This window comes from Anomalospiza imberbis, chromosome 17 (assembly GCF_031753505.1).
Source record: "Anomalospiza imberbis isolate Cuckoo-Finch-1a 21T00152 chromosome 17, ASM3175350v1, whole genome shotgun sequence".
Classification (NCBI taxonomy): Eukaryota; Metazoa; Chordata; class Aves; order Passeriformes; family Viduidae; genus Anomalospiza; species Anomalospiza imberbis.
The window spans coordinates 14900440-14928164 of record NC_089697.1 but is presented as its reverse complement, the minus strand read 5'-3'; the positions used below and the strand labels follow the sequence as shown (position 1 = coordinate 14928164).

Sequence of the window (27725 nt, the reverse complement as noted above, 5' to 3'; positions counted from 1 at the left end):
TTGTTTTGTTTTGTTTGTCTGGTTGTTTTTTATTTTTTTTTTTTAATGGGTTGATGCCATTGCTTATTTATGTTGTCTTCCCAAGTTCAATTTTCTTCTGGATGGCACGTGCTGAGTGATAGATCAAGGAGTCAATGAAACCAGCAACTAAAAGGAAAAAACCAAATGGATGAAATCAGACATGCCTCAAAGAAAGAACAACTCCCAAAGATAGAAAACAAAAACCCTGCTGTCAGAGGAAAGGAATCCCAGGTCCACCAGACAGAAAAAGGTTCTACTGCTGCTGCTGTTGCTGCTCAGAACAGTAAAGTCCTCATCTCCTCAGGACAGACAAGACCCATCTTGCAGGACAGAGGTGATCATGCTTCTCTAGAAAAGATCCCTTTTCCAGAAATAAAAGAGACTGGCTGCATCATGTGTGTTTACTGATGACTGAGAAGAGTTTGGAGAGGAAGCTGATGTGGAGAGCTTTATGCCACTTGTTGCCTTGACTCAGCTTGCAAAGGGCATGTTTCCCATTTCTTGCTCATTTCACAGCAACCTTAAAAGTACCATATGCTGCTCTTGATGAATGCCCTTTATTGGAGATGGCAATGTACACCCACCAGACACAAAGCAATACAATCCACTGACTTTAATTCTTTCTGCAGTATTTTCCTCAAACCTCTCCAGCCCTGAAGAAGCCTATTAATTCAGTGTTTGTGACCATAGAAAAACTCAGAATGGTCTGTTGTACCACAAACCACATGCAACCAATGTTTTCACAGGGCAGGAACCGTGATCTCCTGCCAGGAAAAGAACACAAAGATTGCTAGGGAGCCATTTTTCAATGATTTAATTTTATAAAGCTTAATATTTTCTCTTTTATTTGAAACCTCAATCAAAGGAATAAGTAAATGATTACTTGGCTGTTTACAAGGACATTTCAATATGATACAAAGCATTGCAGCTAAAATGGGAATTAAATCTTCTATATATTACTATATAATATGGAATTCTTGGACTTAATATTTGGTCTATCATACTTCAGATAACTGTTGTGTGGTTGTTTTGCCCTGAAATTTTCTCTACTTGTGGAATCAATTTGATACTGTTACACCAACACTGAGGTGACTTTAGAATAGCATAGAATCATCTAGGTTGGAAAAGACCTCTAAGGTCATAGCATCCAATTGCCCCCAGCACTGGCAAGCCCACCACTAAACCAAGTCCTTAAGTGTCACATCTACATGTCTTTTAGATTCCTCCAGGGAGGGTGACTCTACCACTGCTCTGGGCAACTTGTGCCATGGACAACCCTTTCCATGACAATTTTTTTTTTTTCTACTATCCAATCTAAACTTCTCCTGGTGCAACTTGAGGCCATTTGCTTTTGTTTTGTCCCTGTTAGAAGAAGAGACTGACCCTCATCTGGCTCCAACCTCCTTTCATGTAGTTGTAGAGAGCAAGAAGCTCCCTCTTGAGTTTCTTTTTCTGCAGGGTGAGCACCCCCACTTCTCCTTATCAGACCTACGTTCCAGCTCCTTCCCCAGCTCCATTCTCTTCTCTGGACTCGCTGCAGCACCTCAATGTCTTGCTCATCATGAAGGGTCCAGAACTGAACCAAGGCTTCAAGGTGCATCACCAGAGTGCAGCGGGGGACAGTTACCACCCTGGTCCTGTTGGCCATGCTATTGCTGGTACAAGTAATTGACCTTATTGGCCACTAGTTGATTTGATCTCTAGAATACAGAGAGTCTGAGCATGGTGTTAAGGCAGAAACATGAATTGGCTGTCAAACCCAGTCAGTGCTAAAAGCCACTTGAATTTGTCATGAAAGTAATTTCTGAATGACTTTTCAAATCAAAGAGATTAATAGGATAAAATTTATTGCAGACAGAAATTCTGTTTAACAGTGTCAGGTTAATTGAGTACTATGACACCTCAGATGATGGGAAAACCTTGCAGATAAAGGTATGATGTTATAGGTATGTGACACAGATGCTATATGACACAGAAACTGGCTTCTCAGGTCCCTGACCACATCTTCAGGCTGATCCTTAACACCTACATGTCTGACTATGAGCACCCTGGATTACTACCTGGCGAGCATGGCTGCACCAAGGCTGTTCCCATGCACAGAGCCGAGCAGATACTGATTAGCTATTCCAGCGCCAGCACTGAGAGTGAAGTGCAGATACTCAGATGGATCTGCAGGACCCTCTGAGCCTCTCCTCACAAGATCCCATCTAGTCCTTATGGAATACTAGCTGGAGCTCCTATGTCTGGGAGCAGTTTGGTATCTCTGAGATATATATTATGCCCATGGCAAGCTGGGTTCACAGATTTAACTGGTGTTGATTCCACATGAAAACTTATCTACTTACAGACCCAAGCTGGCCAAGAATGCAAGTATAGACATTTTCATATGGTCTGTGAAGAACTGCTTTGTTAGAAAACAAAATGTCCTGTAGAGCATCAAAATGAAATATTATGACAGGTCTATAGGTCTAATGAAATGAAATGCTGTAATATTACAGCATCTTGTAAGCCTTCAGTGCTAGCTACAGTCTGATGCCACTCCTGTGGCTCTGCAGAACATGCTGTACTGCTTCCCAAAGACTGAAATCATCTCTCTTACTCAAATAAGGATTTATTACTAGACATGCAGACTATAGAAAGCCTAAGATAGTAAACGTTTACACTTTAGAAAGCAAAATGATTGAAAGGTGCAATACCTGTAAATATGCCTCCAACAATGGCACAAACTCCAGTAAGAAAGTGAGTAAAGGACCTAGAATTTGAACAACCAGCATGAGCTCAGATACCAATGTCTGGTATGTAACAATTAACTAATAATTCTAATAATATTCATCATACCATATAAGTATGCATTACCTAAATATTCATAGCTAATAATTCTCAAGTTTGTCACTGCTACTTTTAGTCAGCAGCACTAAGAGGAAGTACTGAATTTATAAATTTGAAAGATGGGCTTTTAATCCCTAAGACATTATTTATTTCTACCCAGTGAGAATGCACAGGAGGGTCACATAACACAGTAATTAAATCCTAAGCATATGTTAATGCATTTTAAGAAATTGACATTTTCTACCCCCCCATTATGAACCTCAAAGATTCCCTTTTCTGCAGTTGCATTGCCAGCCATTAACCCAGAGAGACAAAGAGGTTCCACACTGGCTGGAAGATGTAGAAAAGCTATAGCAAATGCAGAGTAAGGAACTCGTTGGACTGTGTGAGTGCTGCTGGTAAAATGGGTAGCTCAGTAAACCTAGTCTTCCCATCAGAAGTCTGAACCAAGAACCATTATATTACACTACTGCTCCTTGCACCACTTTCCTTTTCCATCTTGATACCAGATTACAACACTTCACATAGTAGTAGCAGAAAAAACCCAGACCACAGTTCACACGGAGAGGAAGGCCATTGGTGAGCACCTCTTCCTTTCCACTGGCTGGCAAGGGGCTTGGATGAATTTCAGGCATTTGCACTATCATGTCTAAGTGAGGATGAAGTTTCAAGCTATGCAAAATTACAAAATCAACGAAGGATGAATGAAATAGAATGAAATGTCTCTTACCTGTGTTTCTCTGTCAGCTTCACCATCATTGGTGAAAGCTCATACAGTACAAAGACACCAGGCAGACCTTGGTCTCCCAGTAGCCCATTTGCTATTTTCTCATGTCGTGTAACTGAGAACTGGTTAGTTCTCACCACCTACCAGGAAACAAACACAGCAAACATTGTTTTGCTAACAGGGAAGAGGAAAGGCTACTAAAACATGAGTTCAGTGAACCACATCAGTGTAGCCCTGCCCATGTGGGCAGCCTGACAGTGGTTAGAAAGAGTCATGAAGAGCTCTATCAGGATCAGGTATTTGCTGTCAGGTCTATTTTTACTATAGGCTACCAGTTAAAGCTGCAGCTAGCCCATAGTATGAGGGAAGCATCACACCCAGGCTGGACTATTTGGTCTCTGCTGGCACACAGCAGCATAAGCGGCCGGACAGCTAGCATAAGCTGTTCCTCTCAACCCTGAGTCTATGTTATCCTCTACCAAAAGGCAGTCCTGTTAAGCATGCTTCAGGAGACAGCCATGATAGCAGAAAGCCATAAATAATCAAGAGTGAGAAATAGGAAAACAATACATAGAGGTAGGAGAGCAGAGAAAGACAGAGATAACCTGTCTTCACATAAATTAAGATCACCCTTCAGCATTCTTCTGTGCCCTGACATTCTTCTACATGTTGTTCATACTAGCCCTATTCTTAGAGCAATTAAACCAGGTTTCTGTAAAATGAAATTATATTCTATCATCCCTACTAAGTTATCTGACAAAATTACAATCCAAGCAGAGAAAGATACTATCTAGTTTTTTTTACCGAATTCCACACTTGGGAGTTCCAAGTACTGAATGCACAATACAGCCCCTGGTATACATCTGGCAACACATCTGGATCCACAGTTACTGTCAGCATCAAGAATATGAGGAGAAAGTGAAGGCTTTCACTTGTCAAATTAACAGGGGAAAAAGGTACTTACTTCACCATCTACTTTCCTATACACAGTGGGGACCACTTTGACAAAATACTGAAACATCATGGAAGCTATAAGCAAAGACAGGGAGAGACACAATTAATATAAAACAATAAGCTGGAAGCTTTTCACTGGCAGGACAGGTAGACACAAACTGGTTTTGTTCAGCATGTCAGGGAACATCTTTCTGCATAACAGCTGCTGGAGGTTTTCAAGGACAGTAAAGTTAATGTCTGAAATGTGTCTTCCTTTTGCCAAAGTGAATCTCGTTTTTGCTCCAGCCAAAATCAAAACTCATGGCATTTTGGCCTTGAATAAATGCAAAAACTTCTACAAACTTGCTGTAGCTTTACCAGTAAAACTTCTTGCAAATTCAATTCTAGTCCAGGAAAAATTCTTAACAACATAGCCCTAAGCAAACTTACTCAGGTCTAAATGAGCATCTCATATCAATTTCAATTAACACTGCAGTTTATTCCTGTAGAAGTATGACATTTATTGTATCAGAAGATGAAAAGGAAGATATGGACCAATGAAGAAAAACCACAAGAACCCTTTCTGTTGCCTCAGACCAGCCTGTTCCTTCACTTCTCTTAAAGATAATGCAATGCAAGAAAAAATGATTTTCTATGAAATTCCCTAGAGAAGACTATTCATCCATTTCTACAGCAGAAGTAATTCTTGTATATGGTATCTTTAGCCGCAATAAACATAAATTTGACCTGCAATCTACTGCTTCTACTTTTTTACTGGAGCATGTTTTCAGAATGAATTCTTCAAGAATTTACCAACTGGTTCCCTGAGGTTCAGGATGAAAAGCTTGAGCTTATGCAGAAATTTACCAGTCAGCTACAGGTCCTCCCTCTCAGAAAGCTTGTTACTCCAAGGAATAACTACAGCATCTTAATCGTATTGAATATTATGACGCCTTTTAATTTTTCTGTACTTTTTTTCAAATGCCATCCTCTGATTTGGGTACAAGGATCAAAATCAATGGCAGAAAACTTTAAAGAACAGATTCAGGTAGGACTAACAGTTCTATCACCACTCCAAAGCAAATTACTTCTTTCTCCAAGCTTTATAACATACAGCTCCAATTACTTTCAAAGACATACTATTCAGACTTCAGTAGATCTAAAAAAAAAAAACTTCTGCAGTGGCATGTAAAGGACCTTTCATAGAAAAGCAGGCTTGTGGAAATAAATTCAAGCACAGCAGCAGCAGGAAGAAAAAGCTTTCTCTCAAGCCAGAAAATCTGGAACTATCTAGAAAATATCAGCAATATTTCAACTTCACTGCAGCTTTTCATGCTCTTACTGTTGGGTATGTCAAGGTCAGGCAGACACCACAGCTCTCCAGCAACTACCCATTAGGCCTTTTTTCTCTACCCTGCATCTTCTGGTTCTCTCTCACTGTATGTAGTAGTTAGACAGGGCTCTCCTTGAACTATATCTGAGGTAGGCCTTTAATAATGACATACTGTACCTGCTGTTGTGCATTCATGAACGCTGAACAGAGATACCTTTCAGAAAGGTCACAGAATCCAAACATGTTGGCAGATTTCTTCCAGCTGATTGGAGACAGATGCTCCAGAAAGATCACAAGGTGGAGGAGTGATATTTCACATAACACTGTCAGGTTTTTTGTTAAAATTGGGAACTTTGCTCCTGTTCTCTTCTAACACTTATTAATACAGACACTTAAAAAGAGACTTCTTTCAGCTGTCTTTTACCTTGCTGTGCAGTGACGGCTGTCCCATCCAGAGGGTTCACAATGCCTGGATAATCCCTTCCAAATGAGAGATGTTTGATATAGTGCGTCATATTGATCTGAAACGGAAATGCTTATAACTCAAATAGCTGCACAGCACATGAGGGGAAAGGTTAGCAGACTGAAGGTCATTATTGGTATGTTTTTCTGAGTGTGGTTCTAGAATGGAGACAGGTGCTCCTTTTCTCTTGCATCTCAACAATAAATTCCAAAATATTTGCTCTTCTTTTATATTCATAGGAGATTTCAAGACAAGGAATTTCTCCTTCTCCTACTGGAAATCCACAGATCTCTGTGCCCTTTCCTCCCATCTACAGAGCGGGCTCTCCCACCACTCATCTCCCTGCCATAGGAGCACATGCTATCAGCTGCCTTGGAGGAATAAGTATGAGCATCATCTGCTTTCCTCTCAGCTCAAGGTAAACTCCAACAGATCCAGAAGCAGTTGTGACAATATCAACCTTAAGAAACTGTGAAGCATAGATTAAGGAAAAAGGCTCAGGAAGAGAGGCACAGGCTTGCCATGCAGCACGCAAATGTCACAGAATGTATTTCAGAACCCTCTGTGAAAGCAGGACCCAGGTTCTGCTTAGACTCATAAAGCCAAATCTGCAGCAATCTAAGATCTCAATATGACAATGGGAGGGAAATCCAGAAGGAAAAGAGACTAAGAGAACTAGAACACTGCTTCAGGAACACTTACATTATCAAGTCCGAAGCTCTGCAGATCGTGAACTGTAACAGAAAAATAGTTAACAATATAGCTCGCATTGTCATAGCAATAATATATCTCTCCCATATTCTAGCAATAAGGGAGTTCCTTTCATTTACATCACAATCTAAAATGGCAAGAAAATTGCCTGGGTTTCTCTCTTGCTTGCATAGTAGGGTGTGTGACAGATAAAACTGCTGTAATACCCCTCCTGACACAGAGCCACTTCTAGAATGAAGGAAATTAAATTTAATTTGGGGCTCCTTCAGATTAGTTATTCAGTACTCACCTGCATGTGTTCTTCATCTAGTGCAAAAACAAGATCCCAGAGGCCAGAAAAGAAAGCTTTGCTGTTATCTACACATAACTCCTTTCACTACTGTAAAACACAGAGGCATGACAGATCTAAACTGACAACTGAGCAGAGCACATGCATTAATATACACATGCAAGTGCCCTTAAAAACCATCATCATCTTAGTAACTCTCAGCACTCTGCCTATCAACCTTGCTACTACTGCCTGGAGAACATACTAGGAAAGGAAGTCTTTGCAGCAATGGCCTGAGCAGGGTATTTACAAACCACTAGTAGGGCCACAGTGACTGTCACCAGTGTTGGAATTCGGGGAATTTGGCCTTCCTCATCTCTGCCCTTCCCACATATAGCAATGCAACAATGCTGGCAGGACCATATACCCCTAGAAGGGATCTGGCAGAGATATGGTATGGGGATTTTTGAAGGAGTTTTGAATGAGCTAGAGATGGTAACTGAGTATTTTAGATGATGCAATTTATTTTTCTTATCGTCTACATAGGCAGGAAGGGTGAGTTCAGCTCACATCTTCACTGCATGGTTCAGAAGGTCACAAGACTTCTAGTTACAAGACTTTTAAAGGATTTATTGACCAATAAAACACTGCCAACAAGGATATTTATGTTTTTGACCCAATCCTTAAATATTTCGTCTTATGGACTCATGCTACAGTGTAAACTTTCTTAGCCAATCATGTTATGACACATAAACCTACAGTACTGCATTCTAAACCTCTTGTTTACCTTTGTAACTACTTTTATTTTTTCTGTATCTTAAACTCTAAAACTCTGAACTTTCTTCTATTTAGCTTAACGTGTCTCTGCTTTAAACTATAAATCCACATTCTCACTTCTAGCACCTAAGTTTGGAAACCTTTTCCAAGGTCTCAGATCAAATCCTATGTTTAATTCTAAGCTTTGGCTTACAGGCCCAAGGTTCTGAGAATTCCCTGCATTTTGGATTCCAACACCTCCCCCTTCTTTTTGTACTAAGAATACTCTTTTGATGGCTTTGTCAATTATCTTTCGTATGCATTGGAGTAGGTAAGGTACTGCTTTAACTACGAGGACAATCAATATATACATGCTTATCTTTAAAATCTGTGGGAGGCAATGGCTATCTTCTAGTTTGCTACTTAAATGACTTTATGCAATACCAGAAGCATCAGTCTCAGAATGAAAATCTAAATTGCAACTCCATTTCAATATCACTCCTACCAGGTTTATCCAAAGTCATACAATCAACTCAAAGAAGCTAGAGCCTGCAGACATTTTAACAGGTAAATTCATGTGCTCAGGAAGGCACACTTCACCTTTCAATTTAGCAAAGCAAAACACAGTTCAATAATTGTGGGCTATTACTTTAGGAGCTAATGGAGTAAGATCATCAAGTGTTGCTACATTATTAACAAAGATTAGAAATGCTGCTCCCTTGAGAGCCTAGCACAAGACAAGCTGCTGTGTTGATTTGGCAAGGCCTGGTTTTTGGTAGTGAGGGAGTGCCACAGGAGTAGCTTCTGTGAGAAACTGCTAGAAGCTTCCACCATGTCCGACAGGGCCAATCTCTGATGGCTCTGAAGATGGGCATGCTGCTGGCTCAGTTAGAGAGGTTGGTAACACCTCTGTGAAGAGGTATTTAAGAAGAAAAATTAAAACGGCATGCGCGCAGTTTTTTCCAGGGGTGGTGAGGCGCCACAGGTGCTGCCATCCCGGCGCAGCGCGTGGCAAGCCTTTACTGCTTGCCTGCCCCTAGCCAGCCGTGCCGTGGGAAGAAGGGCAGGGGCAGTGGCAGCAGCTTCTTCCCAGCGTCCCGCATGAGGAGAGGGGTTAAATAGCGCCAGTGCCGTGGTGGCCATCACTGCCCGCTCGGTGGTGGTGGGGCTGCATGGCCGGCAGCAGAAATATGGTGAGAGACTCTCTGGCACGGAACCTAGATGAGATCAACCTCTCAGAGCTGCGGGATCCTGTAGGAATCTTTGAATTAGCAGAACTTGTTATCAAAAGTACCTATGAGCAGCAGTTTTTCTTCTAGTCAGAGAAGAGGAGAAGGTGAGAACATGTGAGAGAGAACAACAGGGCGACACCAAGGTCGGTGGAAAAAGAGGGGGAAGAGGTGCTCCAAGTGTCAAAGCTGAGATTCCTCTGCAGGCCATGGTGAGCACCAGGGTGAAGCAGCTGTGCCCCTGCAGCCCATGAGCTCCATGGGGGATGCAGAGATCCACTCACAGCCTATGGGAGAAGTGCTCATGCCAGAGCGGGTGGATGCCAGAGAAAGCTGTGATCCAGTGAGAGACCCAAATGGAGAGAGAGGTCCCCTGCCTCCAAGATAGAGGGCCCTTGCTTCCAAACTCAAACAACCTATCCTTAGGGGACTGCACCCCATGGACAAGTGACATGCCACAATAGTTTTGGGAAGACTGTTTGTCTGTGGGAGGGACTCACACCATAGCAGAAGAAAGACTCCTCTCCCTGAGTGAACAGAAAAAGATCTCAGGTGACGAACTGATCAAAACCCCCATGTCCTGTCTCCCTGCACTGTCAGTGGGAAATAGGGAGCAGCTGGGGGAGGAAAAAGGTGGTTTAAAGGCTCATTTTACTTCTCATTATCTTCCTCTGACTCTGTTAATAATAAATTTACTTTATATCTTTAAATTTGAACCTGTTTTGCCCTTAAGAGTGTTTTCTCTCAATCCTCATCTCAACTCATGAGCCCTTAGTTTTTTTCCCATGCTGCCCAGCTGAAAGCAAGAGAGGGCAAGCAAACAACTTTCGTGGATGCCTGATGTTTGGCCAGTAACAAACCACGACAGCTGCAAAGCTAAAGATCTGATTTGAACTAGCCTCTCCTTTAAAACATTTACTTGAGTGTGCTGTGAACTCTTTTTTTTTTTCCAATTAACATTTTTCAGTAAACCACCAGAAGCTGTACTTGTATTTATATAAAACCCTTACTAAGCCTAAAGAGACAGGCATGAAAAATAAGAGAATGTACAGTTAGAAAAGGAAATTCTAAAGTACATTCCTCCTAAGCGCTGATGTAGGGAGGAGTCCTTTTGCAGGTAAATGCCCAGAGACTAGGCTGCAGTACTTGGAATTAAGGCAATGGTTCTGCATTTCAAAGAACTCAGAGGTGCACTGGCTTCAGATATTCCTTTTGCTCTCTCTGACTGGAGTGCAGACCTGTCACTGCCACTAGCACAGTGACAGCACACAGGTTTGTGTTCCTGTGCTGACAACTGTATCAATGAACTTTAAAAAAGAAATTCCTAGCAAAAATCTGGAAGTATATGTGGGCAGGAGAAGGAAAGAAGGGACATTTCAATAGGAAATGGAGAAGGAAAGGAAAGAAGTGGCCTTGGCATTATGCTATGCTTTTCTTCTTAACAGTTACCAGCAACACTAGGCTGTTTCATGCTGCACTCATTATTTGCACTTAAGTCAAGAGTTCTGTGGCTTAGCTGCCAGTGAAGTGTCAAGTCTTCCCGCCTTTTGTACAAACACTAGCTGGCTAACCTTCAGTTATAACAAAGTTCCACACAGATCCTGGCTCTGATGGGTCTGCATTTAAACTGGACCTACGTGATCATCCTTGTGTGTCCCTTCTATCTCAGGATATTCTATGATTTCATACCACCAAAGGAATACAACTTTCTTTGTTACACCATCTTTTGGTCCCTCAGCTCATTCCTACACCACCCACCTTTCAGTTATGAGCCATCTCAGACTCCGCAAAAGACTGAAATGCAAGTCTTGCTTTATTTGAGGCTATTCTTCTAGTCAGAACAACTCCAAAGTAAGGTTAATCCCACAGCTGCACTGGCACAGTGATGCACAGAGAGGCAGAGGGATGATCCTCGTGGTAGCTGTGCTCCTAGAACCCTTTGTGGGATTATGATGTTTATCAGCTTTATCACCTGGGTAGTCACCTGGGTAGGTACATGTGAAATAGAACTGAGGACTAGTGAGCATGACAAAACTTACAGGAATAGCACAGTACCAGAGAAATCCCAGGGCATCACTTGAGAAGGACCAGACATTAACTAACATGTTACACTAGATTTACATTGTGTGTGACCCGTATTAGCAGTTATGGCTACTGAAAACAAAATGTCCCCAAGTGCTCTGCTATGCTTTCCACAACTAAGTAGTTTTTATAAAACTCCTCTCCAATAAGTGATTTACAACTCTGCAGTAGAGCAGTTCAGTTTCTAAAAGAGTCTTCCACCAGCCCACAGGTTTATTTCTCCTTGATCACTGATGATTATTCTAAGCACATACATACATAATCTATGTGGCAGATACATGTTTAGCTTAACATAAACCAGCAGTTACTTAGCCTGCTAAGATAAGGAGCAGGAAAAGGAAAGAGAACAGATCTTTAAAAGACTGTCTGCTAGGACCAAAGACACTTATTTCTGAAGAAACAAACACATTTTTTCATTTCCTTAACCACACCTAACAGGCAAAATAAAGATACCTGTTAAACATCTTAAGTTTGTCAAGAACTCTGTCTGCTTTATTAGAAGCAAGATTTGTTTGTGGTTTTAGTAACAAAGTTTTAACAAATGCTGTCTATCTGAAGAATTCTCCCCATCCTGCATTTCTGACCTCAACAATCACAAAGCCTCCTTGGACTTCACAAAACTCAGTTCTTAACACCTAAAAGATGATTAAGAGCCTTACAGCCATTCAGGACTATGTTAATAAACATGTGAAGATTCCAAAAAACCAAAGACTGCCACCCAAACACATTGCTCCAAGGTGAGATAGGACACCACTTTTCAAAGTGGGGACGAATTTTATGGAGGAAAATATCTTACAAGAGCACAGTGGCAGGAAGATGGAAGTGGCATAAAGATGTGTTGTGAAGAGGGGAATGAGGGACGGAGCAACACAAAAAATGTTGCAGCTAAGCAAAGCTGAGAGTCTGAGCCCTCTGCCAGATGCTACTGACTCGAAACATTGCAACTGCCATGATTATCCATAGAAAAATTGAATGGTTTACTAAACCCTTGTAAAAGTTCCCACAAACAGATCAGCTGGTTTGGTACATGAATTTTCAGGAAATATTCTCTAATGTGTTGTACAAATGAGATTAAGTGAGATAATTCTCTCATGTGATTTGAAAAGGCAGAAGTTGCTTTAAAATGTCAGCACGTTCCCCTCAAGAACATTAGCTGCACAGTGCAGCTAAACATTTGCCAAAACATTATCTCCAACACAGGATACTAAAATAATTTAAGACAAGGATTCTCCACCTTTTCCACCGTGTTTACCACAGATGAATGACCTGGCACAGCTCTCCTTTTAACTTCCTGGAAATCTTCTCAGATCTCAGCCTAGATCAACAGCTCCTTCCGAAGGAGATTTATGGGCTCAGCAAATAACAAAAATCATCATAGTTCTGTAGTTCAGAGGAAGAAAGAAGTAGACAGCAACACCTAATCTCAACAGCATGCACTGGAAAAACAAGCAGAGTAGGAGAGAAAAGAGAAATGTTCATATCCTTACAAAGAAAAGATAAAGAGATTCAGGTAGAATAATATTCATACCAAAAAGAGAAACATCTGTGCTTGTGTGCTTTCTAGGCCATATAAAATCACCCCCTAGTTAGCTAAAGGACTGATATGTAGCCAAGCAATCATTTAAAGTGTAACAGAGAACTCAAAATGCAGTAATTAATCACCAAAAGGAAAAACACAGTGGGATGTGCATATATGTTAAGTGAACTCCAAAGCAGCATGCCAAACAGCAATACTGGTTATATTTAGATTCTTTTTCAGTCATAAGAGAGATCATTTTAGGATCAAAGCTATTCAGAAATGCACTAAGATTTATATTTACAACATATTAACATTCAAAACTGGGTAACAGGTTATTTATTCTTAATCAGTCCTGTGCTATTTTCATCCCACCTGATACACAGAGGAAATAAAAAACCATGAGGATGATTTTGTTCGTTTTGTTGCAAGATCCTGACAAAGGTGAATACCGGGAAAGATCAGAGGCAGAGATATATATGTTTGTACAGCATATCTCAAAGGAGGTTATGTAGACTCCTTTTTTGTTTGTTTCAAAAGCTTGTTCATTTGTATTCAACACTGTGCAATATATACATTTAACACTTATCAGTAACTGTCATAGACTTACAGGGCCTTATAGTTGTATGGGCCTCTGAATCCTTCCCACAGCAATTTGATCCCCTCTGCCACATCTCTGCTGGTGCTTCTGCCATAGCATGATTTTTCGTATGGAGAAGGAAAGGCTACTCCAGCGGGCTACTTGACAAATGTTAAGCACTCCCAACAACTGGCACAACTTGAGTTCTGATGGATGATAGTTAAATGACAAATGAAAATGTCATTTTTCTTGTCTCCAAAACAGATTTGTTGTAACTTGGAAAACAGTTTGTCTACCATAAATGAGTGAGACCGTGCGTCTTTCAGCATCAAGACAACCAAATTCTGGTAAGAGGTCACTAATGTAAAAAGAAAAGTCCTTAGCAATGCTGAGGATGAAGTAAGACTCTCAGCGTTCAGTATTCAGTATGGGGATAAAAATAGTTCCCTAACAGACACTACTTTGGGACAAAAGTTAGAATGAGCTCACACACACCTCCTCCATGGAAGGAATAGTGTATATGTGATCAGAGGATTTGGATCTCCTGCACACTGAACTGATGTCCTGATGGAGACTGAGTCCCACATAATTTTTTTTCAAGTATGTTGTTGGGCAGGAGAAGAACTCAGATAAGCAACTGCTACCTGTAGAGGCCTGTGCAATAGTAACAGGGCCCACAACTAGTTGGGCTATAGGAAAAGAACAGAGAAGGAGACTGAAGTCTCTGCATAAAATGGAGCTAATTAATGCCACTTGCTCTTTGTTGACACTGAGAAGGTGCCAAGGGACTTGAAAAATGACAACCAATCTGCAGTCAAAGACTCGGTATCTTTTCACAATTCAGTAATCAAAACACTAAAAAGTATGTAAAATAAGAGAGGCTATTTGGAGTCATCTACAGCATCCAATGATGAGTTCAAGTAGGTTTTGGCTGTCAAAGAAGCTCTAGCAGAGAAAGAAACAAGCCGTTCATTAAATACATAAACAGAACACTAATGAAGATGTTCAACTGACCAGTGAAACTCCCAGAGAGCTAACAAAGCTTTACATCTTTCTAGGCAAAGCTTGGTGGCTCCAAGGAGGCAGCTCCTTTTCCAAGACCATCATCATCTCAAAGAGCACCTAACCTGTGTTTTTTCCTTCCACAGCCATCACCACAAAAGAGGATGAAAACAAACAGTAATCCCTCAAAAACAGCATTTTCAAAGATAACTTTGTTCCTCCAGCTGACATGTAGGGTGTAAGAAAACCACAAAATTTGGACCACAGACTGCTTCATCCACAGAAATTGTCACAGTCATTCAGAGCATGTCTTCAGGACAGAATGTCCTGAAAAGTGCCATCAACACCATCTTCTTCTTAAGGAATTGAAGGAATCTAATGAGACATTTTAAATAATCCTAAAAAGCTCTCTGGCTGTCAAAAAAGCATGATGGCCAATGTCTTCTCTAAAAAATACTGGTGATGGCACCTCAGCAACAGAGTGGCCCAAAGACAATCTAAAGGAGGAATGAGAACCCTCAGTTTCCCCTTGACTATAAGAAATAGAGCAAGAAAAATGGAAGTGATATAGATAATGTCACTCTCCTCAGGAGCCTACCACTAGGTAGGTGAAGTTTCTACAGGCAGGAAAGTCACTCTCCACTACTGCAGATGAAGCAGAAGAAGGTTGATGACACTGTTGAGGCAGGGATGGACAAAAAGACTCACACGGTTCAGAAGGCAAAGAATGTTTACTAGCAGGAAGCAGCGTTCATTTTTATAACCAGGATTGCTAAGGGGAAATATGATTGGTCTCAAAGTGAAAACCTTTCACATCATTGGTGCACTATGAATAGCACACTGTGGTAGAACGTATCCATAAACAATATGAACAGAAAGAGAGATAATAATTGTTTTCATTCCTTCTCCTAACTTTCCTAGGCTAGGCCTGGGAGAATTCTCTCTCTTTTCTCTCTGACTGAACTGAGAATATCCACAGGCTGCTGCTGTACAGGCAGGGACAGACATGGCAGCAGCCCCTGAAATACAAATCTCAGAGGTTAAACAGCTAAATCACCCAATCATTCCTCTTTGCTCTGACACAGGAAGGAAAGACAGGAGATGTGAAATGCTGCAAAAGAAAACAGATACAACATTCAGAGTCATAAATAGGTCCAGCTGATGCTGGAGGCTGTTCTTGCAGATACAAAAGTGAAAGAGAGAACTTCACCAAAATCTGCAGCACATTGCATGACTCAAACATAAAATCTCAGTTTAGGATTCAAAGCCTAAACAGACAACAATGAAGCAACTCCAATCTCAGCAAGAACCAAATGAATAAACAGAGTTTGAGGCTGTGCTGCTTAAAACAGAAGACTCGAAGTATCAGCAATTTTTGACTCTGGCCTCCCTTAATGCAGGAGAACCAAAACTACTAGTTTCAGTGCTAAGAATTCTGATTGGAAGTGCTTCATTCCTCCTCACAATCTCTTTTAATCCTCCTCCTAATCCTCCCTAATTATCTGGGATTTCTTAGTGCAACTGAACAACAAATGATCATTTGCAGCCAGTATGACATTCCAGAGTTGGGGGTCTTCTCTGACACTGATGATGTCACATCATTGTGCAAGCCTAAAGTGACCAATTTTAAATGCTTCCAACTTGGGACGAAAAGCAGCATCACTGCTTGCTTCAAAAGCAACAACGTTTCCAAAGGTTCAGCTCGGATTCTCAGGGAACACAGGATGTGAAGAACAGAGATGGAGTACTGATGTGACAAGTACACTGTGAGGCCCAGTGTACACCTCCAAGGAGTTGCTAGAGTTTGTCCAGCAGTGGGGGGTGGAGCACAAGACAGGCATTCCCCACTCCCCCACAGTCAAGCTGTAGTTGAGCGTGCCCACCATACGCTCAAACAAGTCCTGGCAAGGCAGAGCACTTCAGCAGCATGGATGACACCACAGCAAAAGCTCTGCAAAGCCACGTTTACAATTAACTTTTTAAATTGTTCATTTGAGAATATGAGTCCTCCGGTAGTACAGCATTTCCACAGCAATAATCAGTTTAAGTTATCACAGTGTCCACCAGTTCTCATTAAGGAGCCAGAAACTTAGGAAACCAAGGGTCCTTACGAGCTCATTACCTGGGGTCGTGGCTACGTGTTCGTGTCCACCCCCACAGGCCCGAGACAGATACCCCAAAAGTGGGTAAAACCTTTTGTCCCCAAAAATCCACACCAGCAGACGGGGATGAGAAGCAAGCAGCTGTAAAAGACTGGAGGCGCTCTTTCCTCTCAGGGCCAGAGTCCCACTTTGTTCCTTGGTAGGAGCCAAAGAGAAAGACGACGCTGGGAAGAGGAATTAGAGAGCTATCCTAACCTCATGCCCTCCTCTCTGTACACAAAGTACTTGCTCTGAGGCAGCCAGCCTGCATTCCTGTCTGTTACAGAGAGATGTAATACAGAGATGCTTCTCCTTAACATATATGCCATGACTTCGTTGATTCTGGCTGTAGTAAGGTTGCTGTTGTTATGATAGTTTAAGCACACAAAGGAGGCTTTGCACAGTAAGTGAAATATTTTTTTTATTACTAACGATCAGTATCATGGGGAAAAACAGGCTTTTCTCATTATTGTTGTTTGTACAAAAGTGCATCTTCGGTGCTCAAAAGTTTGTCTGTTGTTCTCCAAATACACCAGTTACTCTCACCAAGCACATTCACATTCTCCCCTGACCTTAACCTCAGCAGTACAGATTAAATTGGAGTGAGCGATAAAAGGACAAAATACAGATTTGATGTGTGGACTCTTCACTGGATAAGGAATTGGTTGGATGATCACATGCAAAGAGTAGTGGTCAATGGCTCAATATACAGATGAAGACCACTAAAAAGTGGGGTCCATGTTAGGAACAGTACTATTTAATACCTTCATCACTGACAGTGAGATTGAGTGCACCTCAGCCTGTTTGCAGATAATAGCAAGCTGAGTGAGGTTGATGTGCTTGAGGGGCAGGATGACATCCAAAGGAACCTGTACAAGCTTGAGAAGTGGGGCCACTGAATACCATGACCAAGTGGAAGGTGCTGCACCTGGGTCAGGGCAACCCCCAGTACCAATACAGGCTGGGGATGAACAAGTCAAGAGCAGTCCCAGGGAGATGGAATTGAGGGTGTTAGTGGACAAGAAGCTTGACATGACCTGGCCATATGCACTGGCAATCCAGAAACCACTTGCATATTGGGTTCATTCCCAGCAGCATGGGCAGCAGGTGAGGGGGATGACTCTCCCCTCTATTCCACTCAGGTGAGACCCCAGATGCAGAGATGCCTCCAGCTCTGGGATGTCCATCTCAGGAAAGATGTGGACCTGCTTTGGAGCAAGTGTACACAAGCCCACAAAGCTGGTCCAATGGCTGGAGCACTTCTGCTATGGAAAGAGGCTGGGAGAGCCTGGAGAACAGAATGCTCTGGGCAGATCTGAGAGCCCCTTCCAATACCAAAAGGGAACTATGAGAAAGAAGGGAACAGACACTTTATTAAGGCCTGTTGAGATAGGACAAGGGGCAATGCTTTCAAACTAAAAGAGTAGAGATTCAGACTGGATATAAGAAATTGTATATGTTGAAAGTGATGAGGCATTTGCAGAGGCTGTCCAGAGAGCTGGCAGACACTCAGTCCCTGGGAACATTCAAGGCCAGGCTGGATGGGACTCTTAGCAACCTGCTCTAGTGGGAAGTGTCCTTGCTCATTGCAGGGCGGTGGGACTACATGGCCTTTAAAGGTCCCTTCCAAATCAAACCATTCCATGATTTTGTAAACTACCACTATTGTTCTTGCCATGCTGTTTCTATATATACTCAAGGAAGTCCTTCACAACTTAAATTTTACTCTGAACCTCATGAATAGAGGAAAATATCCCTTCCAGAGGTAATGGTAGTCAGGTCCAGGACTGAAAATTTTACTTGAGGTTGTTTGACTGCAAAGCAGCAAAGTTTTGCAGAACTGAGAGACTTCCCAGAAACATTATCTACCAAGTTCTTCCACACTCATGTGGCAGCACTCCTAGAAACCACTTTTCTGTTTGTCCATGATAGTTCTAAACCACTGTAACAAAACTTCAACAAATGTCCTCTCCACTGAAGCAGTGATGTTGTTACTACAGATGGTAATGCAAAGATATGAAAAGAAAATGGTCAGATACACTTGAAACCAAAAGGTCCAGTAAACAGGAAAAGAAAATACTTTACCATGTACATGAGACTGTTGAAAACTTTTTCCTGGTGCAAAGTGAAAATTTCCAGCTACCTGCAGGAGAGAGTAAACGTTCATTAAATGGTCTGAATCTGTGTAAGCACAGCAGTTGTACTGGTGTTTGGATTTTTAGGATTTTGTTTACACAAGACAGACACCAACCAACTAATTTTCACAGATGACAGTAGCAGCAGACATTATCCTAAGAGAAGTATGAATTTCCTATATTCAGTACAGGCAGTGATGCTGAAATCCATAATTAAATACTGATGTGGATAACAGCTGTTCTATCCAGATTATTTAGTGGACATAAAAATGACAAAAAGGAGGAATTAACTCTAAGTAGGGAACTGACTGGTCCTTCAGAAAATACAAAACAGCATCAAAGAAAAAGAGAGGAGAAAGTGAGAGTTAACAGTTGTAACAATAATCAGCAGTGATCCAATGTATACACCCATGAAAATAAGAGCATGCAAAAATAAAGCACTTAACCTACCAAACTCTCCTTCCAAAACAACCCAACCCCTCAAAAATCTGCAAAAGACAAACTGGTAAAATTTCATCCTGGACTCTGAAAGGGATATGGATATTAGGTGCCAGTCCTCCCTGACACTTACTAGCAATCATATGCACTCTGCTATGGGAAGATTTAAATGTTCCAAGCTCGCACACTGTATTACATCTTTGATGCCTGGGGAAACCTATGCCTTATGTTAACTGCAGACCTGTTGAGAATGAAGATGGGCAAAGTTCCAAGTGCCTAAAAAAAGGTCCCAAAAACTTCCCCAGTGACACTCACACTTGGACCATTCCTACATCCAGTATTCCCCTTGGAATCTTCCTGCTCTTCATATATTGTGAGAGAGGGTCCCATAACAGTTTGATACCTATGATAATGCTCAAATCACAGTGTCTGGATTTGTGAGTACAAGGCCTACTTTCTAGAAATAAAGACTGTGGTCTGCAGGAAGAATACACAAGGATTAAAAAAAAGCCCAAAAAGAAAAAAAAACAAGAGTTTGAAGTTAAAAACATACAAAAAATACCCGGGTCTGACTTCTTCTACAAGGTACTTGGGCATGCAACCTGTGTGTTTGTGGGGGTAACTCACAAAATGACAGGTTACATAGTTACCTGGTGCATCTTGTGTATTTTCATATATCACCTGCATAAACCCACCTTAAAGCCACCTCTCTGAGCATTTTCAGCCTTGATAACCAACTCCAATAGCCTTGCTTCCACTGTTTTTCTAAAGAAAATAACACTTCACTCTCTCCAACACCTCTGCAGGTGAGCTGTTGGTTACTGCTATCTCCAACATCCACTTGTGGCCTCTGATTTAAAACCAGAAGGGCAGGTGGAACAATTCAAGCTCAAAGCAGCTGCCTCTCCTCTTCCTCAGAAATCTCAGCAAAAAGACTTGGTACCCAGGTGGGAGGAAAAGGCGAACTTCTCCAGCTGCAATGACTTCCTACCAGCCCACAGAACACAAACCAGAATTAACCTCTTTCCCATTGCTCTTCCCGACTGTCCTCCTGAACCCCATGACAAGCACAAAGACACTGCTGATCCCAGAGGTTATTCTATGACAGTCTTGTAAGCACTAAGACTGGGAAAGGAGAGGAATGCCCTGACTCTGCCTTTTCACAGTCCTCACCATCATGCAGCAGGTTCACAGCAAAAGCTCTCTCTCACCTTGTTGACCTCTAGGAAACCATAAACTTGGCAGCCCTCATTCTTCTGCTCTTGCATTTTCTGGCTAAACCCTTCCCTCTTGCACTGCTCTATGCTATCTGGGTTCTTGAAGGCCCAGCCTCGCCGCCTGTACGCTTCTCTGACATCGTCACAAGTATTACAACACCTGCAAAAAGCACAAGCACCATCTTACCATCTTTATCATTAAGAAGAGATGCTCCAGCTCAGGACTTGAGTCCTTGACAGATTCTTCTTCAACAAAGCAGCAACACAAACACCGGGGACTGGACCTTGGAAAGTGGCCTAATGCTCCTGACTGAGCATGAGCTTCTTGATGTGCCTTTTGAGTTTTGGAGGTGCGGATGCACACTGTTTGAATAAAGGACTGGAGTCCAAAGAGGGCTCTGCCTGGCCATTTACACAGCCAAGGCAGCTCTTGGCAAAGAAATTTGCCACAAAAACATCAGTGTCCCACAGTTATGAGCAGTTTGGAACTTCTTCAGATGAACAAAGCATCTGCCTGTTACTATTGCTACTTTCCTCTGTTTTTAGGCCAAGACACTGGGGCTAAACAGGGGCTTAACTGCAAACTTTCTTTGTACTTATCTATCTGTGGATAATACCTTGGTTACCAGAAAAAAAAACAGGTTTCATGTTTCGCTGGACATGTTGAATGAATTCCTGCTGTTGAAGGCAGCAGTTATGAATACCTCAAGATGAAAACATCTCTGGGAAAGGACAGAACTTGACAGATGGGACAAACCAAGTTACCACTGAGCCAAAAATAGCCAAGATTAGTCCAGAACCTATACGGACTATAATGGATCCATTCTTACAGTAATTTCCTGTTTGGAAGAATGAGAAAAACGAAAAGACGCCTGTTGTTTGTATGAGCCATAGATGTCTGGTCTTTGCTCCTGTAAGGACACAATGCCAGCAGCAGAAGTGAGAAGGCAAGGCCAGGGCATAACCATATCTTTTACGTCAAGATAACTCATGTAACAGTGAAATAATTTCAACACCTCCGCTCTGGACACCAAACAAGCCCAGAAAATCTCTTGTCTGCCGAGATACAGATTTTTGTACTGCTTAAACAGGCATGTAGACAATCCAAACAACCTACAGATGCACCTTCTCAACAATCTTGAGTGCAGCTTCCAAGGGCATAGCCAAACCACAATAGCTCTTATCACTGAACACGCGACTAAGAGCAGGATTTCGTTGCACAGACCTTCACAGACATTTGGAAAAAAAATATGCATATAACATACCAGGATTCAAGCACTAAGAAGATTAGAAAAAGGTGTAAAGGTTACCGAATGTCATCTGACTCTGCCCCATAACAGCTCTCGCAGCGATCAGCATCCAAAGAATGTGGATCAAACACTTTTTCTTCTTCTTTTCCCAGCTCTAAGACAAAACAGGATTCAAAGTGATGCGACACATCTAAAAACTCTGTCTTGTACTCTTGTTCTGCTCTATGCATAATGAATAATCTATGCACACACAATGTGCCACTGCACATCCTGCCCATGTGCCAACGCCCACCTGAAATGGTATGTATGTAGCCTGCTGTGGTGTGGAGTAAAACCAACAAGAAGCATAGTATTTCTCCTCTCAAGAACAGCCTCCATGGAAAGAACTGGTTATCTGTAAGCCTTACTGAAGTACCAGACATTACTTGCATAAAGGCTTTGCTAAAACGTGTCTTAAGTAGACCCAACCAGTACATTATGAGTGACACAGGACCTGCTTCAAAACACATAGAATATTTTTTGTCCCCAGACAATAATTTTTAAAGTCACAACCTGTGGTGGCTGCTAAATGACACAGCAGTAAGAATAGTATCACCACATTCCCATGCCAACCAGAGAAACCCTTGTGCCTGCCAATTGTCTGGCTCTTGGCTTAGTTTAAGCCTTTTAATGTCAACAACAGACATGGTAAATCTAAAGTGATACAAAGCTAAAAATTTGGTCATGTTGATACTCAAAACTACAGTGACTCCCAGAAAGGGGAGTAAGTAACTCATGTTTTGGGAAGGAAAAGTCAGAACAGTATTACTGTGCAACTGAAATGCTTTGTCAGAATCCTTTCTGGTTGGTATCAAAGAACAAGGATGAATCATAACACATAAAAAATGTAGAGAAGAGGTTTAAGTAGCCAAGGATCACTTATTACAGCTTGCAAACAATAGATCAACACACATATATTTATGCAGGTGTGCATTAACACGCACAGATTTAATGGAGTAAAATGCAAGTTTAGGCTTAAAGGTTAAGTCACTATAGCCTTCCCTAGAGAAAGGCTCTTTCCTTGAACCACACAGTCCCATTTGTTCACCCAATGTGATTTAAAGATACATCCAAAGCCAAGTTTTGCAAGAACAGCTGCTTGATTTCTAATCCCAAAACACCATCAACTGTGCAACTTTATTCTTCAAATGCATCCCTAGGTCTTTGTCATAGTTTCAGAGGGACCAGGCAAAGATTGCCTTGCAAAAGTACTGACTCTAAGACTAGTTTAACAGATCTGCATGCTATAAGGTATTCAAGACTTTGCAGCATTTAAACACTTCACAGCTGTCACCTTGTCCCCACAAATCTCAGAACAGGCATACAGTGGAAAGACTAATAGAGCATCCACCCAGGACAAGGCAGAACAGCATCTTACCATGTCTCTCAGCCTCTGGAGTTACACGATTCCCAGCTTTATCCAAACGTTGTTTAAACAGATTGTGCTCTACATCCAGCTGCTGCTCTCCTGCTACATCCATTGCATCAATGCTCAAATCTGAAACCAATGCACAAGGAAAGTGATCTACAAACATACATTTGTTATGGGCACACTGAGCCTCTTGAGTCCCTGCCAAGGAGAAAAATTATCATCACCATTCAGAAGTCTTACTCACAAGCACAAGGCATATGTGGAAAAATAACATCTAGATTGATCTTCAGTTTATCTCCCCTTGATTTGTCAACGTACAATTCTGGATGAACCTGGGAACAAAGGAAAAACAGTCCTATTTTACTTGGAAGCAAATCAAAAGGCCCTTTTCCATTGGTCCTGTGGTCCAGGAGCTGATTTTTAAGACAGAAAAGGTTTGCCAGACAGCTGAGCCACTGCCATGCACAGCCCAGCGCATGCCATTTGCAATGCTGTTAAATAACTGGGAAATCTCTGAACATGGGGAGGGAACAGGGCTTCAGCGCTTGCTTTCCCTTCTTGGCATAGCATGGCATGGCTGCTCGCAGGCAGCGAGACGTAGTGCCGTCCCGGCGAGACGCCACAGGCGGGGGAGGGCAGCCTGCTCCCACCGCCGCGACGACCGGACAGGGCCCAGAAAAATACCGCCAACTGCGGGTCTATGCGGGGCGAAGCTGCTGCCTGGGCAGCCCAGGGGGGCGGCCCGGCGGGGGCAAGGGACCGCCGGCCGCCCTGAAGGGTTGCCCGCCGCGAGTCGGAGGCAGCACCGGGGGACTGTGTCTGCTCCATCGGCGGGACTTACCTCCTTGGTGAGGTAATACTGCAGCTCCGAGAAGAAAAGCAGCACCATGATGAGCCCACTAACTGCCGTCACTGCCGGGGAGACGAGAACCATTGTCAGCGCCGCCGCAACCTGCCCGCCGCCGCCCCGAGCCGCTGACAAGCATCGGCCTGCTAAAGCCCCCCGGCCACCCGCAGACTTCCTGCTCACCCAGCGCTCCCCCGCACGTCTTAACCCGAAAATCTTCCAGGGTCTTAGGAAAAGCGTCGAACCGCTTCAGCCGCCACAGCGACTCCATGACGCCGCGCGGCCCGGAACCGAACCCTTCTTCCGGAGCCGGCCTCGCCCCCGCTCCCGGGCCCGCCCCCGTAGGAGAGCAGCTCTCTGTACCCGGCTGAGCTTCCCAATCCCGTCTGTGGCCTCCAGCTGCAGGAGGGCTGGGGACGGGCACTGACAGTACCCTGGGCCGGCTGTGGCGGCAACAGTGCGGAAAGCAAAGCGTCTCGGCAGAGTACCGGTGCTTTGGAAGAAAAAGGGGAGGGAAGGGGAAAGGGAAGGAAAGAGAGAATCTAATTACATGGAAAGGATGCTGGACTTTTATGGCGTAAAGAAGTTGACTGCCACTCATATATTTCCAGGTCAGTTTAGCAACTTATCTGTCAAGTCTTACTTCAAAGGGTCAGATGTTTCTTTGAAGATGGTAAGCCAAGTCTGCCTTATTATCTATCCAACACCAAAAAATGTCACTGGCACCACTGGTAGCTCATCACAGAAAAGCGACAGAAAATAACAGTGAATATTTGTTTATTTTACAAGCAGGTTTAAGAAGGATGCACAAATAGAAAAAGTCACAGAAAGTACTAAAACATCTGGAAGAAGCAGAATGTACGAGATTAGGTGTACCTGGCGAATTCTTCCCCAAATTTCAGCACAGACAGCTTTTTCTTGAAAACTCAAGAGAACTATGCTAAATCATAGTTCTCTTCTTCCAACCAAACAACCAGGGTGTTCTGTTTAAGATAAAAACAAGAAAATATTTGTATCTGAAACAGGTCTGCACTGCGTACTAATATGGCATCATTTATCTATAAAAGAAATACGTTAAATCATCTCTTGTGTCATAAAGGATATCACCATTATTTGCCCCTATTTTATGAACACTAGCTTATATGTAATATATTTAAATATGCTGGTTTATTCCATACCCAAATCACTTATAATGGCAAGAATAGAAGGATGTTTTTAGAATAAATTATATTATCAATAAGTGAATAGATTTGTTTTCTAATCTTAGTTTTATACAAGCAGCTTTCAGACACGCAACTCAGTAGTTGAGATACAAATATTCAAATTATGCTGAAATACACTATAAACACTTATTTTCAGAACAGTGGAAGCTCAGAGACTTTACCTGGAACGTGTTCAGAAGTGAGGCTGTGTCACATAACTGCAGCACACAGATTTGCTCGAGCCCTGGCCTCAGGCACTTGAGCACCTGTAGAACAGAAGCAGATACAGAGAGCTGTTCAAGTAATTCCTAAGTAAAGAGCTAGGAATTTAAACTTTTTTAAAGTATAAAACCTGGTTACTTTTATAAATCACTCATTTTCAGCTGCGCAATGTCTAATTTCACAAGGAAGTGCAACTGTGGTAATATTGATTTTGGAAAAGATAATGCAGCTGAGAGTCAAGAGATTTATATATTAATTCCATATTACATTGTTTTACAGACTTTTGGGGCAGTTTACCAGCACCTAGGTTCAAGTCTGAGATAAACATAACTTAATAAATAAAGTAATTGCTTTAGTTACAAAGCTGGGGCTGTCCCCAGGAATTCACTTCCAGAGTACTAGAAATCTCTTTAAATTCTTTACTCATTTGTCCTTGACACACTTTAGAAAAGCAGGGTAAGAGCTCATCCTTTTCCCCATGGCATTATATTACTGAATGCCACAGTAACTCACAGAAAAAGAAAAATTCCTCCCCTTTGATTTTCATGCAACTTTTAATTAAAATAACATTTATAACTGGTAAAAGTTGGCAGATGTTCTGTTCTTTTAATAAAAGAATGGTAATAGGAGAACCCCCATCAGGGAAACAAATGTGGCTGCCTCTGAGGGCAGACAGCATAACTGGAGGTTACAGCCCCTGGCAAAAGCCAGCTAATGTCCCCTTCTCCCAGCATTGTAGGTTGGGTTGGGTTGGATTTTTTATAGGACATCTAATGCCACTTCAATCAGTCCTTTCCTAGTAACTACAAAAATTTATTACATTCTTGGGTTTGCTTTAAAAAAGAAATCTCACATTTGTCTGAATGTATTTATAAAGCTCCTGCTAGTACTTAGTGAGGTGTTGAGGAGGGGAGGAGCAAATTTCTGACATGCTTCTATAAGAGAACTTGGCTTGGATAGCTGTTAAATAGCATTTGGACAACATGGGTTCACACACCAGATGAAGCAATTTTTCAGCAATTCTTGGTCATAGTCAATATAGAAGGTAGCATCCAAACAGTGATGGTAAGTTCTTGAAAGAGATTTCAAGTGCTTTTCCATGGGAAGATTCCACTGTCCAGAACATAACATCAAGCATAAACAGAACACACAATTGGGGAAACAAGCACCATAACATCAGACTAGGACACCCACCCTTGGCCGGGTAGGCAGCCGGTGATCGAGCCAGAGCTTGACGCTGCTGGTCTATGAGCAGGTTCATGATGGGAAGAAGCCCCACAAGTGCTTGGAATGTGGGAATAGCTTCAGGAGGAGCTCTAACCTGATCAAGCACCAGAGGACCCACAGCAGGGAGAGGCCCTATGAGTGTGGGGAGTGTGGGAAGACCTTCAGGCAGCGGGCCGCCCTGATTGGCCACCAAAAGATCCATAATGGGGAGGGACCCTACGAGTGTGATAAGTGCAGGCAGAGGTTTCAGACCAGCTCCAATCTCCTCCTACACTATCGGATTCACATGGAGGAGAGGCCCTTCTGCTGCGCCAACTGCGGGAAGGGATTCAAGGACAAATCCACCCTCATCACCCACCAGCGCATCCATACAGGGGAGAGGTCCTACGAGCGTGGGGCATTCCCCCACGCGTGGAAAGAGCTTCATGCGGAGCTCCACACTGATCAGGCACCAGATGATCCACACTGGGGAAGAGCCCTATAAGTGTGGCATTGTGGGTAGGGCTTCAGCCAGAGCTTCAGCCTGATCCAGCACCAGAACATCCACACTGGGCAACAGCCACACAAGTGTGGGGAATGTGGGAACAGCTTCAGTCTGCATTCTGCCCTGATCGTCCACCAAAAGAGCCACACTGGGGAGAGGCCCTACGAGTGTTCTGAGTGTGGGAAGAGGTTTCAGACCACCTCCCATCTCCTTGGACATCAGTGCATTCACATGGAGGAGAGGCCCTTCAGCTGCCCCAACTGTGGGAAGGGATTCAAGTTCAACTCCACCCTCATCACCCACTGGTGCATCCACACCGGGGAGAGGCCCCATGAGTGTCCCCAGTGTGGGAAGAGCTTCTCACAGCACTCTACCTTGACTCAACACCAACGGAGCGACCGGTAAGGGAAGCCCTGCCAGTGCCCTGAGTGCAGGAAGAGCTTTGTGTGCTGCTCCAACTCCATCCCCCACTGGAGGACCCACATTGGGCAGAGCCCTGATGACTCATGTTCCCTGTGATTCATATTGGGAAGCCACCTGGCTGGTTATCCTTTTGTTTTAGCCTTCATTTTCTTCTGCTTCATCTTCATCCCTTCAAAGCAGCTAAAACAGGGTTAAAAAGAAAGAAATGGATCAAAGATGTCCAAAGTCTCACCATTTCACAGGGTTTTGAGGGGGAACTTAGGATTTGGGGACATCTT

The 27725-nt window shown here is 42.7% G+C and overlaps 1 protein-coding gene and 1 pseudogene across 3 annotated transcripts; one reads left to right on the top strand and one right to left on the bottom strand.

Moving 5' to 3' along the window:
• ERGIC3 (ERGIC and golgi 3) lies at positions 1-24234 on the bottom strand. 3 transcript variants are annotated; one of them, XM_068208155.1, is made up of 13 exons: positions 24073-24234; positions 23884-23954; positions 23287-23374; positions 23049-23168; positions 21692-21785; positions 20376-20541; positions 18677-18734; positions 7009-7040; positions 6268-6364; positions 4542-4606; positions 3581-3717; positions 2718-2773; positions 1-147 (listed from the first exon to the last, which is right to left on the bottom strand). In XM_068208155.1, the coding sequence occupies exons 1-13, from the start codon at positions 24158-24160 to the stop codon at positions 68-70; spliced, it is 1152 nt and encodes a 383-aa protein (XP_068064256.1). In that variant the 5' UTR covers positions 24161-24234; the 3' UTR covers positions 1-67. The 3 variants fall into 3 exon arrangements, with proteins under 3 accessions (XP_068064256.1, XP_068064258.1, XP_068064257.1); XM_068208157.1 differs by lacking the exon at positions 23287-23374 and having other exon boundaries at positions 23049-23240; positions 24073-24111; XM_068208156.1 differs by lacking the exons at positions 6268-6364; positions 7009-7040.
• Positions 24159-27725, top strand: LOC137484427 (zinc finger protein 623-like; annotated as a pseudogene).

What these genes read in the sequence shown, in the direction of transcription:
- ERGIC3 (XM_068208155.1), bottom strand. Translation starts at nt 24,160, where the DNA reads ATGGAGTCGCTGTGGCGGCTGAAGCGGTTCGACGCTTTTCCTAAGACC. An exon ending in GACGTGCGGGGGAGCGCTGG is followed by an intron (nt 23,955 to 24,072) that starts GTGAGCAGGAAG and finishes TCTCCCCGGCAG; the next exon opens with TGACGGCAGTTAGTGGGCTC. An exon ending in ATAGGAAAGTAGATGGTGAA is followed by an intron (nt 3,718 to 4,541) that starts GTAAGTACCTTT and finishes GTTTCCTGGTAG; the next exon opens with GTGGTGAGAACTAACCAGTT.